The 17,622-nt window shown below is 42.3% G+C and overlaps 1 protein-coding gene and 1 long non-coding RNA gene across 3 annotated transcripts in view; one reads left to right on the plus strand and one right to left on the minus strand.

Annotated features, from left to right (window-relative positions):
• The first annotated feature begins 240 nt into the window (after positions 1 to 240).
• FOXJ1 (forkhead box J1) lies at positions 241 to 4,829 on the plus strand. Of its 2 annotated transcripts, none has more exons than XM_073587887.1 (3): positions 241 to 354; positions 1,083 to 1,623; positions 3,022 to 4,829. In XM_073587887.1, the coding sequence occupies exons 2-3, from the start codon at positions 1,111 to 1,113 to the stop codon at positions 3,826 to 3,828; spliced, it is 1,320 nt and encodes a 439-aa protein (XP_073443988.1). In that variant the 5' UTR covers positions 241 to 354; positions 1,083 to 1,110; the 3' UTR covers positions 3,829 to 4,829. The 2 variants fall into 2 exon arrangements, with proteins under 2 accessions (XP_073443988.1, XP_073443989.1); XM_073587888.1 differs by having other exon boundaries at positions 1,142 to 1,623.
• Positions 4,830 to 11,986: 7,157 nt separating this feature from the next.
• The window catches only part of LOC141099853 (uncharacterized), a 104,781-nt gene continuing 99,145 nt past the window's right edge, over positions 11,987 to 17,622 (minus strand). Inside the window, exon 3 of the long non-coding RNA XR_012234552.1 lies at positions 11,987 to 12,825. This is a non-coding gene — a long non-coding RNA (uncharacterized lncRNA). The remainder of the gene's footprint in view (positions 12,826 to 17,622) is intronic.

Raw genomic sequence — 17,622 nt, forward strand, 5'->3', positions numbered from 1 at the left:
GACCTGAAGAGTTCAGACCAGCCCCTCCCCCGCTGCCTTCTTGCCCCTCACCATGTACATGCCAACCATGCCCTGCTGCCAGACAGCGCGCAGCCACAGGAGGGGGCGTGGCGGCATGATTGCGCTCTCCATGGAGACACACCGGCCAATCGGATGGCTGGAAGCTGTGTACACGGGCGGAGCGTTGCCATAGTTCCCAGAGAAGCCTTTCACAGCGGCTGGTACTTAACGCCTGGCAGGAGACGCTGGTAGATAAGAGCTGGCAATAACTCATCTGCGGCTCCTCAGCAGTTCTGCTGCGTCTTCTGGAAGTTTCGTGTGCCGCCTGCAGCCTCCTGATCAGCTGTCAGTCAGGTAACAAGATCCATTCGTCCCCCTGAGATTAGTTATCGTCCATCATTGTGGGTCTCCTATGGGGCAGCGCTCGGTTTTCTGATCTTTGCCAAATATGAGAATGAGAACAAAATGGCTGTGGGTTGGCACCTAGGGCTTGGCATGGCAGAGGATGGGCAGACGTGTGCTGACTGTTAATCAGGTGCTCCTCAATAGATCACTTTTTTTTTTTTTTTTAAAGCATAAAGGCTTTCAGGCAGAATGACTTGTACCATCCACATGGAATAAACCTTGTGCCCAATCCTCAGGCCAAGAGTTACCCACACTTTATAGCTACCCCTTCTTGTTACCTCCAGAACTCTGGTAGTGATCTCATACATTTTTTTTTTCTCAAAATAACCATCATCCCCATCGTTGTCATCCTTGTTACCAAAATCTTGTAAAAATAACCCTTGATTTTCCATAACATATCTATTTCTTTATTGTGAGACTTTAACAAGTATACACTGAGTATATGATAACTGCCGCCTTATAGGTGTGAAACTACAACTCCCAGCATGCTTTGCCAGGAAGGTGCTCTTTTACAAATCTACAAATTATAACCTCCCCTGGCAGCTGAAGTTGGGGAGTTACTGTTATGTGACAGCCAGGGAGCAATAATGTGACAATTACCTTGTATATCACCTCACCTATAATCCGTGCCTGTTCCATTGGGTTCCTTCTCTAAAACGTATATTATTTTGTTTTAGAAGTCTTCGGACCACTGTGGCTTCCTGAATGTTTGACTTGTCCACTGCTGTCCCCACAGACATGGCTGATAACTGGCCGGCCTACCAGACAGAAGGCGAGGTAGGACATGAGCCCCTCTCCAGCTCAGTCAACCTGGATGACAGTTTGACCAGTCTTCAGTGGCTACAAGAATTCTCCATTATCAATGCCAATGTGGGCAAGACCCCCTCATCCTCTGTAGACCTTCAAGGCTACCGTCATCTATCAGGTTCTGCTGCCCCTTGCTCTCCGCTGGCTGCTGATCCTGCCTGCTTAGGAATGCCTCACACCCCGGGCAAGCCAATATCATCTTCTACCCCAAGGGCTGCCCATCTGGGACTTCAACCTATGGAAGAGATTGACTACAAGACCAACCCGCATGTTAAGCCACCATACTCCTATGCCACTCTCATATGCATGGCAATGCAAGCAAGCAAGAAGACCAAGATTACGCTTTCTGCCATCTACAAGTGGATCACAGACAACTTCTGCTACTTCCGGCATGCAGACCCCACTTGGCAGGTAAATATGAAAAACAGGCACAAGAAATATGTTATACCTTATGCCACAATGTATAACATGATTCAGTGATTTCCTACATGATACGTGCACCAAGCTAATTTTGTACTCTGCATGATATTGATTATAGGGTAAAATTCTCATAAATGACCCTTCATCCTCTTAATCCTACTTATGGCCTTTTCTCAGAAATCTGTCACTGACGCAGCCTTCCTAGTTTTGAGGCAATAAGGCATGCCGTTGGCATCTTTCTGCCTTTCTCGTCCTCCCCTGGGTATAATTATTCTCTAGTTCCGTGACTCCCCAGTTACTATTTTGCACATTCTGCATCCCACAGCATCACTAGTGTTACATTAACCCCTGTGATCCATCAAACAGAGGCAGTAAAATTGTCCTTTTCCAAATTTTTCACAATACGGGTTGGTGTTCCTGAAAGGGGGTGCATCACCATGATTAATATAATGTAGGGTCAAAGCAGGTCCCTATAGAAGGTCAGTAACTACACGGCCATATATCAGTGTACTATTAGGTTGTGGATGTCAGCTCCTTCCCTCCCTCTGTTCTGTAGAATCTGTGTGGCCCTGACACTGCATTGTCTCATGGTAATAGATGGTCCTTGGGAGGGACCAGACAAGGCTGGTTTATGGGGGAAATCTTGTACAGTGAAGTGGGAGGGGGCGATTACCGGAAAGCGGGGAACTAGAAGTACCCCCCTTCCCAGCTTCTTTAAACAAATATCTATCTATTCCATATCTATCTATCTATCTATCTATCTATCTATCTATCTATCTATCTATCTATCTATCTATCTATCTCTGTGCATTAATTACATCCATCTATTTCTTCTGCCCCAACAAATAAACAAGCTTGAAAGACCATAAACATTCTTGAGATGGATAATGAAAACTACTCCCCCAGCTAGTCTCAGACTTTACTGGTTTAATTAAACACTGGTGGTGGTGGGGCATCGCAGACACACACAGGTGGTGAGGATGGAGACCGCTGAGGCAAGAATGATAAATATTTTTAACTGGCCAAGCAATAAGCATCCAAAGTCCCACAAGGGAGGTGGATGAATAGAAAAAGGGAGGTGGGGTCTGTTTCGGTTTTTATCCCCTTGTTAAATTTCATTAAACAGTAAATAGCGGATCAGGAAGATCCGGGATCCCTGTGGTTGGGGGATGGGTGTAGACTTAGGCTAAAGGGTATAAAAGGAATGTAACCATTTTTTTGCCTATTTTATTTTACTGGAATCTTCTAAAAAGCAAAAATAAACTATGGCTTCTCCTTTCAGTACGTGGTCGGGCTAACTCAGTCTCCAACATTGGAGTTCAACAATAACATTGTCTAATGCATGCTATGGATTTATTTTGACTCTCCTCTGATTTCTTCCTTCTGTAGAATTCCATCAGACACAATCTTTCGCTCAATAAGTGCTTCATTAAAGTTCCTCGAGAGAAAGACGAGCCAGGAAAAGGTGGGTTTTGGAAGATTGATCCACAGTATGCCGACAGACTTATGAATGGTGCCATTAAGAAGAGACGACTGCCACCGGTCCAGATCCACCCAGCTTTTGCCGGAGCACAGTCCACTTCCTCTGATAATAATATGGGTTCTGTCTGGTCTTTGAATGTGAGCTCCGAGTCTCACCAACTGCTGAAAGAGTTCGAGGAAGCAACAAGTGAACAAAACTGGAATTCTGTTGGAGAACACGTGTGGAACATGGCAGAAAACAAAGGTCACAAGCGCAAGCAGCCATTGCCTAAGAGGATGTTCAAAACTCCCCGCTTGTCCAGTTCTCCAATGCTGTCTCATGATGACCAGGCAGAACTTGGACCACTGAAGGGAGATTTTGACTGGGAAGTCATTTTTGACACCAACCTCAGTGACAACTTCTCAGCGTTTGAGGACCTAGAAGTTACACCACCACTGAGCCCAGTTAGCCAATCTGTTGACCTCACAGTCCACGGTAAACACATTAACTGTCCTCAACAGTGGTATCCCATGGGCCAGGATCAAGCAGCAGTTCAAAATAGTTTGGATTTTGATGAGACATTCCTGGCCACCTCATTTCTCCAGCACCCATGGGATGAGGGTAGGAATGACTACCTTTCAAACTCTTCCAACATTGATCAGTTGTTTGAGCTCAATGAAGAATTCCCTCCAGGACTCAATGACTGGAGCTCTATGAATTCTTATTTACAATAATGGGGCCATCTTGAACTTTGAAAGACTTGTGTACATTATATACTTGCATATAGATATACCAATCCATTTTTATATTTACATTTATCTGACCTTGAACTCATGTAACGAGGAGAGCGTTCAGACGTTTACAAGCCTAATAAAGGGATTCAGAGCCTCCAGTGTAAGACAACTTCTACTGAATCCTGGAAGAATGGTCCATGGAACAGAATGAACTCTGGACTTAGAGAAGACCCTTCCCTTATTCCTCAATCACATGTACAGTACTTAGCAAAGAGACGGAAAAAATAAAACTTTTGTACTTATTTTTCTACAGATAAAAGCAAAAAAAGAAACTATGTTTTTGAAAAATATTTGTTATTGTTTTATTCTGACTTCTGATCTTTGGTGACCAGCCTGAGTAAGATATGTTATATCATCCGAAATGATCAATTCTGAGTAATGTGCAATGTGTTCTCTCAATCTGACCTGGTTTGTATTGACCTCTAGAAAAATATGATGACCACAGGTTATTTGGGACCAGGGGCATTTCATAGCTCTGCTTCTTTATATTTCCATTGGTTGGATATCAGAAGAAACCACGTAAGATAGAAATATATTTAGTGTCGGGTGTTACAAGAATGGGTGCTGCTAGAAAAATTATAAAAACAGAGATGTATTTTTAAGAATATATTAAGCCTTTGCTGCCAGAGTCCTTAAAGTGTTGTATACTCCGCTGGTGTTAGGAGTTAAGTAGGTGGCCTCACTTGGATTCTGATACGTGGAAGGGGAACAAATGTGCATGTGTGTATGTGTGTGAGAATAGCTGGCACCAGTGAACAATAAGGAGTTTACGACTGTTCACCGCCTATCTGAATGGCTTAAACAATGTTATGCAATTTCAATTGGGGTGGGAATCAGGGTTGAATACTGGGAAGATTAAATACGACACTCTTGTATGGACATTGAAGGTGCATTGAATTTTCTCCTGTGGATTTAAATAAATGCATTTTTTCTGAAAATTATTTGCTGTTTATTTTGGCATGTTTATTGGTAAAAACCAAACCCTCAATAGTTCAAGATTGATCAGCAGTGAAGACTTCTGCCCAATCCCAACAACACTTAGATATGGACATATAGAAATATGACTATGCAAACACTTATTTTTCTCACTAAAACCAAAAATATATTACACCGTAAGATTTAACCTTGTTAAGTAAGAAAATGGTTCATTTGATGGATCCTAATCATTTCTATGCAGCAGATTGAAGGCCAAGTGTTCAAAAAGAAACAGGGCGCCTGGCACTAAAGCTCATGAACCTCTTATCAATTCCTACAGCCATGAGACCCTTTTGGGTTAATAAATTTAATTAGGGGAGAAATTCCAAATCTTTTACAGGTCGAAAGGCACTTTCAAATAAGACTCTTGGTGTTGAGCCATGCATGGCACTAAAGGAAAGGATTTCCATGGATAATATGTCCATGTATACCCCCGTGTTAAATGCTTTGTTTTGACACTAGTGAAAAGTTCTAGCAATGACGTGACCACCATGGTGTGCTACAGTATCGTAAGTTGCTGTATATCCTGGGGAGCCACATAGAAAGAGGCCCAGAAAGCCACTAGTTGGGGAGAACTGAATTGGAAGAACACATCACTTGCCATGGTCACTTGGGTCTTCACAATTCTTCTAAATCATTAGAAAGGTTTTCCAGGACTAAGGTTTTTTTATCTTACTTTTTGTTCCGATTTTAAGTGTTTTTTTTTATATACTTTGCTTAGATCTTCAAGGATCAGCTGTTCTCACTATGGTTCTCACATAGAGCTCGTCATGCATCAGACTTTCTGCTGTACAGACCTTCTTCTATGGGCATATTGCTTGAAGTGGAGCCATGGACATAGGCAGTATGAAGCGTGGCTACTCATAGCGCGTGCATGGTTCAAGAAGAGTGCATTCGTTGTGACAAAGAGCCCATCAGCCTGCCCATGTACATGCCCTCACTGATGACAAAATAAACATTTTGGGAAGACATGAGCAGAGGAAACTTGTATAATGTATGGCACCAAATCAGGCACTTTACAACAATATGGTATAGAGTGCTAAATAACATGATTCTAGATCTTTGTGAGGATATGATTATATAATATACAGTTCTATGCAAATGTTTTAGGCAGATTTAGCAAAAATGCTACAGAGATATGAATGCTTTCAAAAATAGAAGATTTAATAGTTTTTGTCAATTAACAAATACAAAGTGAATAAACAAAAGAGAAATCTAAATCAGATTAATATTTGGTGTGACCACCCTTTGCCTTCATAATAAAATCAAAGCATTTCAATACACTGGCCCACAGTGTTTGAAGGATCTCAGCAGGGAGGTTGTTCCAAACATCTTGAAGAAGTAACCACAGATCTTCTGTGGATGTAGACTTGTGCTGATCATTCTGTCTCTTCATGTAATCCCAGATAGACTCGATGAGATCAGGACTCAGTGGGGATCATATCATCACTTTTAGGACGTCTTGTCTTTCTTTACTCTGCAGATAGTTCTTAATGGCATTGGCTGTACATTTGGTGTTGTTGTTCTGATGCAGAATTAATTTGTAGCCAGTCAGATGCCTCCCTGATGGCATTTTATGATGGATTTATATCTGCTTGTATTTCTCGCAAGTACCGTAATCTAATTTAGCTAACTAGTGCAGAAGTGCTGCAGAAAATCTGCACTAAATACTCATCATGGGAACATAGCCTTAGGGATTATTTACACGTTAGTATTTTGCATCAATGTTTGTATGTCAAAACCAGGAGTGGGACATACAGAGAAAAACAATAATGAGCAGTCAGACGGCCGTATTACTCCCGCAAGGATCACATCGCAATCCTTGGACTGGCCGTCGGCTCCCCTCACCTGAGTTTGATAGTATGTATTTCTATGCAGCTGTCACGTTAAGCTGACGAGAGCCGACGGCCAGTCCAAAGACTGAGATGAGATCAATGATTAAATGATTTAATGATTAAAAAAAAGAAAGAAAAATAAAAAGCGTTGTGGGAATTAAGTTAAGTGATTAAAACAAAACAGTTTTTTGATGTCAAAAGTTTTTCATTTCATTTAGATCAGTTTAAAAAAAAAGAAAGAAAAAAGGGCAAATACAAAAAGAGAGCATGAAACCAATCTTAGGGTATGTGCACACGTTGCGGATTGGCCTGCGGAATTTTCCGCAGAATCTGCATCTCTTGGCAGAAAACGCAGGGCGGATTTAATGCGGAATTGATGCGGATTACTTGCGGATTGTCATTCGCTTTTTGATGTGCAGATTTGCCTTACTCAGTGTATAGTCAATGGGTGTAGAAACATTGCATTTCCTCACAAACAATTGACATGCTGCGGAAAATAAAACGCTGCGAATGCGCGCAGATTTTTGCACAGCATGTGCACAGCAATTCTCAAATTCCCATTGACTATCATTGGTACTGTACTACACTGCAGATTTGATGCAATTCCGCGCGTTCAAAAACGCTGCGGAAACGCATCAAAAACCGCCACGTGTGCACACAGCCATAGGCTCTGTGCGGAAGCACTGCAGTTTTTTGGATTTGATGTGTCTTTGGTGTGTAGCATTTATCAATGTGTTTTCACTGCAGCTTCATACTTGAACTTGCAATTGCGATATTACATGTGTTTTTTCCATTAAAGTCTATAGGGAAAGAAAGGGACAAAAACGATCAGTTCTTCAACATCATGAGTTTTCATGACATCACATCCATGTCGCATAATCTATTGAATGTAGGAGATTTTCTGCACAAAAAAAAGCAGCTTTTAGGGTTTCATTGGGACACTTTCACACTAAAATTATGCCTATAGTAATAAGCAATTCCAAATTCACACACATCAATGTTGTGTAGACAAAGTAGAAAGGGCTCTCATCATACCCAGCAGCAATGAGCAACCAGGACAAAATCACACCCGGTATGAGCTTTGCCCTCTGTGTTTCCCACATTCTGCCCACCTGAAAAAAAGATGAACTAATGTAATAGAATAAATTAGGACACTGAATAATTTTATAATATTTGGTGGAATATAATGACACCACTACAGCATTATCATTACTCGAGTAAATCTAGCAGATCAGTAGATCATTGATTTCTAATGGTTGTGAAGGTTAAATGGGGGCAGAGTGGGAGTGGGAGAGATGGTTACCAGAGAAATGTGGGAAATGTGGTTAAAAACTAAGGTTTAAATCCCACTACGGGAATACATTTAGTAGCCAGCGTGACCTCAGAGAAAATGGGGGTTGGGGGTCAGTGAGGCAAGAGTGACTTTGATTTTCATTTGGAAAGGTCGTGGGAGCACAGTCAGGACACTAAAAGATGGAAAATAGGACAACACGATGAGGACTAAGCTGTGGATATAAAACTTTCACAATATAAGATTTAAAGGCTTAGTGATATTGCAATGTTACATGGATGCACACAACGAGCCAATTGTCTTTATGGTGACATCTTCATACAAAGAATGGCTAGATGCAAATTGTCATTCTAGGGACTCAATCATAGTTTCATGCTGTACAGAGAAGTGAGAACACCTGAAATGTGGCCAAATCCGATCAGGTCAGACAATTTTGACTTGATAGTTCCTCTTAGCTATGAAGGAATTACAAAAAAGCATAAAGTAGACCCCGTCTATATGATGTGTCTGGTAATGCAGCTCTGCACCAGTTACTTCCAAAGAGGTGAGCTGCAATACCAGACACAATCCACAGACAGGCCATTTTTGGAGAAGGTAGCCATTTCTTTATAATCCTGGGCTAGCATATTTCGATGGCTCATCTAAGAAGAAATATGCTATTTTCTCTGTCTGACTCACTGGACTCGTGTTCTGTCGGAAGGCCTAAGAGTAAAGAAGGCTTAGCAAGAAAAGTTCTCCAGACAATTTTTGCAAAAAATCATAGAAACAACTGTAGCTGCAGTCCTCACTTTCTTCTTCCGTTCCCTTGCAATGAGTAACCCACTGCATTCCTTATTTCTCCACTACCCATAACCACTTTAGAATCTTGGATTAACCCATTTACTACTCCAGACTGCCAAGGATGCTGTCATTATCCCCTCCAGTCCATTGAACTAGTGTTCCTCAACTCTAGTCCTCAAGTTCCCCAAAACAAGTAATGTTTTCTGGACATGCTTAATATACGACATAATATAGAATTATTGCCAACGCTTCAGAATCATTGAATCTCATTTTACGACCTGTTTGGGGAACTTGAGAAATAGTGCCCTAGATCACAATAGAAGCTGGCATTTAGAGTACGAGATCACTAGGACAGCTGGCATTAGCACATTTGTTGTCATTACCCCTTTGCTTCACTATACAATGAAAGTTATTAGCTGTAATTCTTTCACTCATATAGACAACCAGAGGAAAATACTGTATATTAACCATTCAGTTCCCAACTAAACCTGTAACATACAAAAATGGTATTTAACTGCAGTTATAGTGGTAATCTTCAGGTAAATATCACTTAAGTCATGTTGGCTGTGTTACTGGAGCAGCGGCTACAGGGAGAAAATGCTGTTATATTACCCCTGCAGCCGCTTGCTTCTATTTATCAGTGCGGTGCAGGCCTGGAAGCGAGAGTCTGCAATGAGAATATAATTTAATTTTTCCTTGTAGTTTCACTTCCAGTAAGTCAGCTAGACCTGATTTAAATGATATTTTCAGGCAGATTACCGCTATAACTGCAGGTAAGCAGCATTTCTATAGGTGACTGTTCCTTTTAAAAAGGACAAGTCACCAGGTAAAATGTATCTAGTTTTTTATTTCATTCCTGCTACTCCTCTAAGTATTCTGTGTTTCTTTTTATCTGCCATATGGTTCTAGAGAAATAGGCCTTTTTGGTTTAGTACTAATTTTTTGTTTTTTGCAAATCGGTGTAGGGGTGTGTCTTTTTGCTGCTCTGCATAATTACCCTATGAGCACCGCCCCCTTAGTAAAAACTATAAAAATTAGCACTAAATCAAAAGTCCTGTATCTCTGGAAAAAGAAAAAAGCAAATCACTTAGGGAAACAGGGGAAATAAATTAAGAGCAGAGACTTGGGGACTTTTGTTCTGGTGATAAGTCCTCCATAAAGGTGACTGTTTGCTGGATTTTTTTAAAATTTAAACTCAATACCTCCTCCAATTTATTGCAAGCGAGCATAATTTTGGAACGAAGAAGCACAATAAAATATAAAAAAACTGTTCCAGAATCAGTGCAGCAGTGTCATTGGAGGAGGTGCTGAGTTTAAATGTAAAAATCCAGTGAATAGTCCTCTTTGGGCATTTCCTTGCAGTCAGGAAACAAGAGTAGGATTAACGGGAACCTGTCAAGTGAACTTAGACCCGACTGTCAGTCAGTGCCAAGGGAATGGTTATGGCCTCCATTCTCTATGCACAGAGCCTGCGCCGGCGTCTCCCCGTGACTGAAAACCGAACTCTGCCGGTGGGAATAAAGTTCATTTCATCCCGACAGCATGAGTCTAAGTGACGGCACCGGGCAGGTTCAGAACACTATTAACCCACAAATTAACCTGATATCTGCGCTTTTTCACGTGACAGGTTCCCTTTAACGGATGTTTCCTGAAGTGGGTCGCCCTCCCAGGGCAGTGGGGTACTTGGTACCGGGCCGGAGTCAGCGGGATGTGTCACAGCAGCAGTGACCCGGTCCGTGGCCCTGGGCGCCCAATTAATGGGGGAATTGAAATGGTGGAGTGTAGTTGATTAAATGAATAGTTCGTGACGCCACCTGTGGTATTCGGCAAGTGAGATATTAAGCCGACGCTACATGCAGATCCTCTGGGACTGGTGGTGTGTTGCAGCCAAGATGGTGAAGCTCCCCACAGGTGGAGTTGTAGTCCCAGGGCAGTGTAGATGTGGGGGTAGAGGAGAGGCACAGGCAGTGTAGAAGCTGGTACCCCGATGTAGTGGTACAGGGTGTGTTAGCGCAGGAATTGGAGGACACCAGGGCATGTAGTTCCAAAGCTTTACTCACAGTCTGTAGTACACACAGGTGCCTGCCTCCGTACTGTGTCCTCCGGGTCAGGGACTCAGTCAACCTCCAGGTCAGATGGAATGCTCCCTTCCAACACTCCGCCAACATATGCCTTTCTGAACGTCTCCTCTTATAGCGCCTTTAAGTGTGAAGTACTCCTAGTACTGAGTTACACTGGAGTGCCTCCTGACAGATGTTCCCAAGAACCATACTTGTACGGCAGACAGCTGTAGCCTGCTTCGGGGACTCCTTACTCCTAAGTCCCAGCTCACTATCCAAGTTGCTGTTGTGCCCTCAAGTCTTAGTTGGGAGTAGTGCATTTACAGCTCACTACTCCACTGGTGTCTGCTGTAGGACCATTAGTATCCATACAATCTCGGGGACCGGGCCCCGGCCTTGCGCTTAGAACTTCTAGGCAGGGTTCTCTCCTAACCCATGTCCTCTGTTCCCTTTTACTCCTACATTCCGTACTAGGCTCTCCTTCTTATGGAAGATCCGGTTTCTGTTGCAGTGTCTTTCTCCTTTTCTTTCCCGTGCCAGCAGACCCAGGTCACTAAGATCTGCTGCAGCACCTCCTTCCTCCATCCCTCTCCCAGGGATCTTCTCTCCTCACTCTCCGACTCTGAACTGACCTGAAATCCTAAACCTTCCCACTCTTTTATGTATTCTAACTCCACCCGCCTCCCAGCACGTTTCGTGTTCCAAGTAGGGAGCCACCAAAGGTGCTCTGCTACACTCCAAGCAGGGAGCCGCAATGTGGCTTTGTTGAACTACTGTGTTGTGCGGGATGCAAGTGTTGGAGCGTGGTCAGGAGCATCCAACCTACCTGGATGGTGGGGTACCACACCTCAGGAGGAGGCGCAGTACCTCTGTGGCAACTGAACCCTCAGGGGCGCCACAGAAGAACTGAGAAAAGGGGCTCATAGCTGTCATCCCACCCATGTCATAAAAGTACCATATAGTAATAAATACCGGTACTGATCATATTAATCATCTTGAAAGCGATGGTTTACTGTTCGGTTTCACAGTGTGCTAAGGTACTCTTATCTAGATGTTACATGCACCTGAAATGCATTATATAATTCTCTTAGACCTGAGGAGGTTGCTGAGCTTACTAGGGAAATCCATGTTAGGATGGTCGTATATGCCTTTTGAGTGCTTCCCTGCCTAATATTAACTGGACTCATAAAATATTAATTTTTATTTCAGGATTATATTACCATGGATTATGAAAGTAAGCGTACCAGGTTCATCAGGTTTAAGTGATCTCTTTAGTAATTTATACAGTTTACATTGTGAATTCTGCTGACAGATCCAGTTACCGTTCACTTAGCTCTCTGTGTTAAGCACAGAACATCCCCGATCCTCTTCTTTTCAGTGTCGTCCATAGTGGGCTCCTGGTTGGATGCCACAGGACTTGTAGTAACAGTGTGTGCAGGAATAAAATGTCAGTTTCACTAAAACACTATACAGAAGTATAATTAAAAATCTTTCCAGGTCTCCTATGTGGCAGTGTCAAAATTCCTGACTTTCTTTAATATACCTTACTAGGGCAAGGTGAATGAAAGCATCCTAACAATTTTAGGCATTGGTAATTTGTTTTATTTTTAATAAAGACGTCAATGGCGAAAAAGCGGTTTACAAACCACTATAGGTAGGAAGAATCCGACTGTCATCTATGTTGGAGTCAACATGCCAGTGTTGCACAATGCATCTTGTTTAGCCCCTTTAGCTGAGAGCAATGAGGAGGAGTATTGCTAGGAAGCCATAAGCATGAATTGCAGCTCAGCTCCACACTCTGGGGCGCCTCCGATTGTCTTCACGTCTTCCAGAAAAGGATTTATAGCCGAGGCTTCTATGGAGCAAGAATAGGCGTCCTATGAGTCAGCTGCACTATGCAGGGTTGTTAATTCATGTTCCTTTTTGCTTAATGGTGACAATTATTTGCAGTGATGCCGGTAGCTGTGTTCTGGTAATTGCTGCTGCCTAGAATGGGCTTTGAAAAGGACACAAAAATAAAACATTAATTTCCATTGTATTGTTCTTTTCCTTCTAATGTAAAGTGGGATCATTGTGTATTCTAGAGGGGCAATATTCTACCAGGAAAAAAAGAAGCCAAACAGATTACAGAGATGCCCAATCTGTGGCTTTTCTGCTGTGGGAAAAGTACAACTCACAGCAAGTATGAAGGTATTATGTCATACTGAGAGTTGTAGTCAGAACACCTTGCAAACCACAGGTTTGACAATTTGGTTTATTTCTATGTTCCTGCACTGAGACCTGATCTGGGAACAGGCTTGGACTGGCCCACAGGAGAACAAGAGAATCTTCCGGTGGGCCCCTTTGCAGGAGTGGGAAACCTCCCTGTTATATGAGCAGTACTTAGCACTATATACTTGAATCACTGCATACAGACAGTGGCAGCATCTTATTCATTTACCAATCTACCCAGTTCATTGTTATATAAATTTGTGATTGAGGATAATGTCACATTTGCATGTAGCTGAAAAGTGGGGCCCTGGAGTTGGTTACTGGTGGGCCCTTGGCACCCCAGTCCAACACTGTCTATTAGTGATATTCATTGAGGCAGTAGTCTTCTTTTCATCTAATATATCCGGAAAATAGTTTTGTAGAATTACAAAATACTTTACACAGGGATATTACCTTTTTTATTTTATTTTAGAGAATTAAAAGAATACTAAAGTGTCTACCAACCTTCAGCATCTAAAACTGCAAAGGAAGGCACAATAATATAGGAACACTTTATCAATCCCAATTCTCCACATCCTATTGACAAACACTTGTGAAATAATCAAGAAAAAAATGGAAAGTCCATCTTATTGGATACTTGATCCATCAAAATCCACTGTCAAGGATCTGCCAGATTGTTGGAGGGTCCTGATGAAATCGGCAAAAATGGAAAGTTTATGCAACAAAGATGAAAAATATGAAACATGACGAATAAATGTTAGAAAAAATAAATCAGGTTTCCATCTATCAGTAGCATTTGTTACATTTATAGCCATTACAGATGTCTGCATCTATGTTCTTAGAAATATGGAAAGACATCATTGGAGAAGGTGGTGGCTGAATGCACTTTAAAAGACATAATCTTCTATTATTATTTTACCTACTTATATAGTGCCATTAATTCCACAGCTCTTTACAGACATTATTGGCACTGTCCCCACATTTATATAGCACCATTAATTCCACTGCACTTTACAGACATTATTGGCACTGTCCCCGATAGGACTCACAATCTAAATTCCCTATTAGTAAGTGTTTGAAGTGTAGGAGGAAAATGGAGAACCTGGAGGAAACCCAAGCAATTACGGGGAGAACATACAAACTCCTTGCAGATGTTGTCCTTGGAGAGACTTGAACCCAGGACCACAGTGCTGCAAAGCTGCAGTGCTAACCACTGAGCCACCGTAATATCAATATATTCTCAGGTTTACCTATTTCCAAGAAATTCAACACAAAAAAAGCCTGGTTCCTTAAATATTCCCTATCTTATAGCCTGCAAGCATGTGTAGGGCATGGATAAGAAAGTGATTCGTCAGTAATTGCTCCCTCCTAGAGACCAAAAGTACATAAGTTTAGAATTTATATTATAACATCAATAGATTCTGACACTTAAGACTTTGTGCAAAAGGTGAGCATTAATCACAGTGGGCGCCACTCTAACTTTTTTTATTACCAGCCGCTGTCTTTAGCGGTTCTCAGCACTGCTCCAGTCCTGTGCCGTGCCGTCATATTGTGACAGCAACTCAGAGGTGACTTAGGGTACAGTTACACTTAGCGATGCACCAGCGATCTGGACGATATGGATCGCTGGTGCATCGCTAAGTGGTCGATAGTGAGCTGCCACACAGGCAGATCTCACCAGCGACATAGCAGGGTTCGGGGGTCGCTACTTACCTGTCAGACGCAGCGATCCTGACGTCCTCCCGCCCGCATCCACGCGTCGGCGCCACAGGAAGCCCAGCAGGAAGCGCCCGACGAGAAATGGTCCAGGACGCTCTCGCGCGACCAGTGATAATCAGCGGGGGAGCCGGTCTGAGGTAAGTATCATATGTAGCGATATCGCTAGCAATATCGCTGCTACGTCACAAAATTGGTGATGTTACAGCGATATTGCTAGCGATATCGCTATATGTAACGGGCCCCTTAGAGAGCTTGTGATGGGAAGCTGGAGGTAAATTGAGAGCTTGTGATCATCAGAGCCTCGTTCTGGCCGTGTTCTCGCTCTCATAGACTTCCATTGAGTATTGACTTCCGGAAGGTCACAAACAGAAGAAGACCGACCAGAGAGGCATCAATATCAGATGAAGACGACAGCTAGTGAGTATAACACTAGCAGCAGCAAACTTAGATTAGTGAAACCACTCCAGCAGTAAAATAAAAAAAACCACTGGAGTGGTGCAATAAAGTAAATTTCATATATCAGATACTTACAGCATAAAGTCTAAATGTGGAAGATGTTGAGATTAAATAGTGGTGGGCTATACACTTCTTCAGACCACAGTTATTTGAACGGAGTCAATAGGAATTGACCCTCCCCAACAAGCCCAGCAATAGCTATATATGGCCAATACTTTCATCCATTACTGAGAAACCAGCATTTTAATTAATATGCAAATGAGGCTGAAGAACAATTTGTAGATCTGAAGCCTCAGTCACTCCAGTTCTTTTGTTCGCCCAGTGCCACCTCTTTTGCCTGAAGTCATACACACAGAGGCTGTCAGTCATAACAGATGAGGTGGCGCTGCGTGGTGAATAGAGCTGGAGTGACAGAGGCTTCAGATCTGCTGTTGTCCTCCAGATTAATTTGCATACCAATCCAAATCCTGACTTCTCAGCATGGAGATGGGCCACATAAAGGTATTGCTGAACTTGTCTTTGAAAGAGCAAGATGCACATATACAGTTGTGGCCAAAAGTATTGACACCCCTGCAATTCTGTCAGATAATACTCAGTTTCTTCCTGAAAATGATTGCAAACACAAATTCTTTGCTATTATTATCTTCATTTAATTTGTCTTAAATGAAAAAACACAAAAGAGAATGAAGCAAAAAGCAAAACATTGATCATTTCACACAAAACTCCAAAAATGGGCCAGACAAAAGTATTGGCACCCTCAGCCTAATACTTGGTTGCACAACCTTTAGCCAAAATAACTGCGACCAACCGCTTCCGGTAACCATCAATGAGTTTCTTACAATGCTCTGCTGGAATTTTAGACCATTCTTCTTTGGCAAACTGCTCCAGGTCCCTGATACTTGAAGGGTGCCTTCTTCAAACTGCCATTTTTAGATCTCTCCACAGGTGTTCTATAGGATTCAGGTCTGGACTCATTGCTGGCCGCCTTAGAAGTCTCCAGTGCTTTCTCTCAAACCATTTTCTAGTGCTTTTTGAAGTGTGTTTTGGGTCATTGTCCTGCTGGAAGACCCATGACCTCTGAGGGAGACCCAGCTTTCTCACGCTGAGCCCTACATTATGCTGCAAAATTTGTTGGTAGTCTTCAGACTTCATAATGCCATGCACACGGTCAAGCAGTCCAGTGCCAGAGGCAGCAAAGCAACCCCAAAACATCAGGGAACCTCTGCCATGCTTGACTGTAGGGACCGTGTTCTTTTCTTTGTATGCCTCTTTTTTTCTCCTGTAAACTCTATGTTGATGCCTTTGCCCAAAAAGCTCTACTTTTGTCTCATCTGACCAGAGAACATTCTTCCAAAACGTTTAATCTTTTTCAGGTAAGTTTTGGCAAACTCCAGCCTGGCTTTTTTATGTCTCGGGGTAAGAAGTGGGGTCTTCCTGGGTCTCCTACCATACAGTCCCTTTTCATTCAGATGCTGACGGATAGTACGGGTTGACACTGTTGTACCCTCGGACTGCAGGGCAGCTTGAACTTGTTTGGATGTTAGTCGAGGTTCTTTATCCAACATCCGCACAATCTTACGTTGAAATCTCTTGTCAATTTTTCTTTTCCGTCCACATCTAGGGAGGTTAGCCGCAGTGCCATGGGCTTTAAACTTCTTGATGACACTGCGCACGGTAGACACATGAACATTCAGGTCTTTGGAGATGGACTTGTAGCCTTGAGATTGCTCATGCTTCCTCACAATTTGGTTTCTCAAGTCCTCAGACAGTTCTTTGGTCTTCTTTCTTTTCTCCATGCTCAATGTGGTACACACAAGGACACAGGACAGAGGTTGAGTCAACTTTAATCCATGTCAACTGGCTGCAAGTGTGATTTAGTTATTGCCAACACCTGTTAGGTGCCACATGTAAGTTACAGGTGCTGTTAATTACACAAATTAGAGAAGCATCACATGATTTTTCGAACAGTGCCAATACTTTTGTCCACCCTCTTTTTTATGTTTGGTGTGGTATTATATCCAATTTGGCTTTAGGACAATTCTTTTTGTGTTTTTTCATTTAAGACAAATTAAATGAAGATAATAATACCAAAGAATTTGTGTTTGCAATCATTTTCAGAAAGAAACTGAGTATTATCTGACAGAATTGCAGGGGTGTCAATACTTTTGGCCACAACTGTAAATAGTGTGTGGGGTGAATCCGGCTGACAAATTTCATATTATGCTGTATGTAGGTTTTAGGGTAAGTGGAATAGTTTTGCAGCTGCCGAATAGTCACAGGTTTCAGATCAACGCTATTCAAAATCTGTGACCCAGAGACAGAATTCTAGCAATAGTGCTGCTCAGTACTTAAGACTCATGGTAGTGGAACAAAAAATCATCTCAGGAAAGCTACGTTTTGATTTTTA

Source organism: Dendrobates tinctorius, unplaced genomic scaffold (genome assembly GCF_039654945.1).
Source record: "Dendrobates tinctorius isolate UK_male_01 unplaced genomic scaffold, ASM3965494v1 ptg000103l, whole genome shotgun sequence".
In the NCBI taxonomy this organism is placed as follows: Eukaryota; Metazoa; Chordata; class Amphibia; order Anura; family Dendrobatidae; genus Dendrobates; species Dendrobates tinctorius.

Bases quoted from the DNA above. Each gene is read 5' to 3' on its own strand.
- FOXJ1 (XM_073587887.1), top strand. From the start codon at position 1,111: ATGTTTGACTTGTCCACTGCTGTCCCCACAGACATGGCTGATAACTGG. The intron at 1,624-3,021 runs GTAAATATGAAA...TTCCTTCTGTAG, and splicing joins ATGCAGACCCCACTTGGCAG to AATTCCATCAGACACAATCT.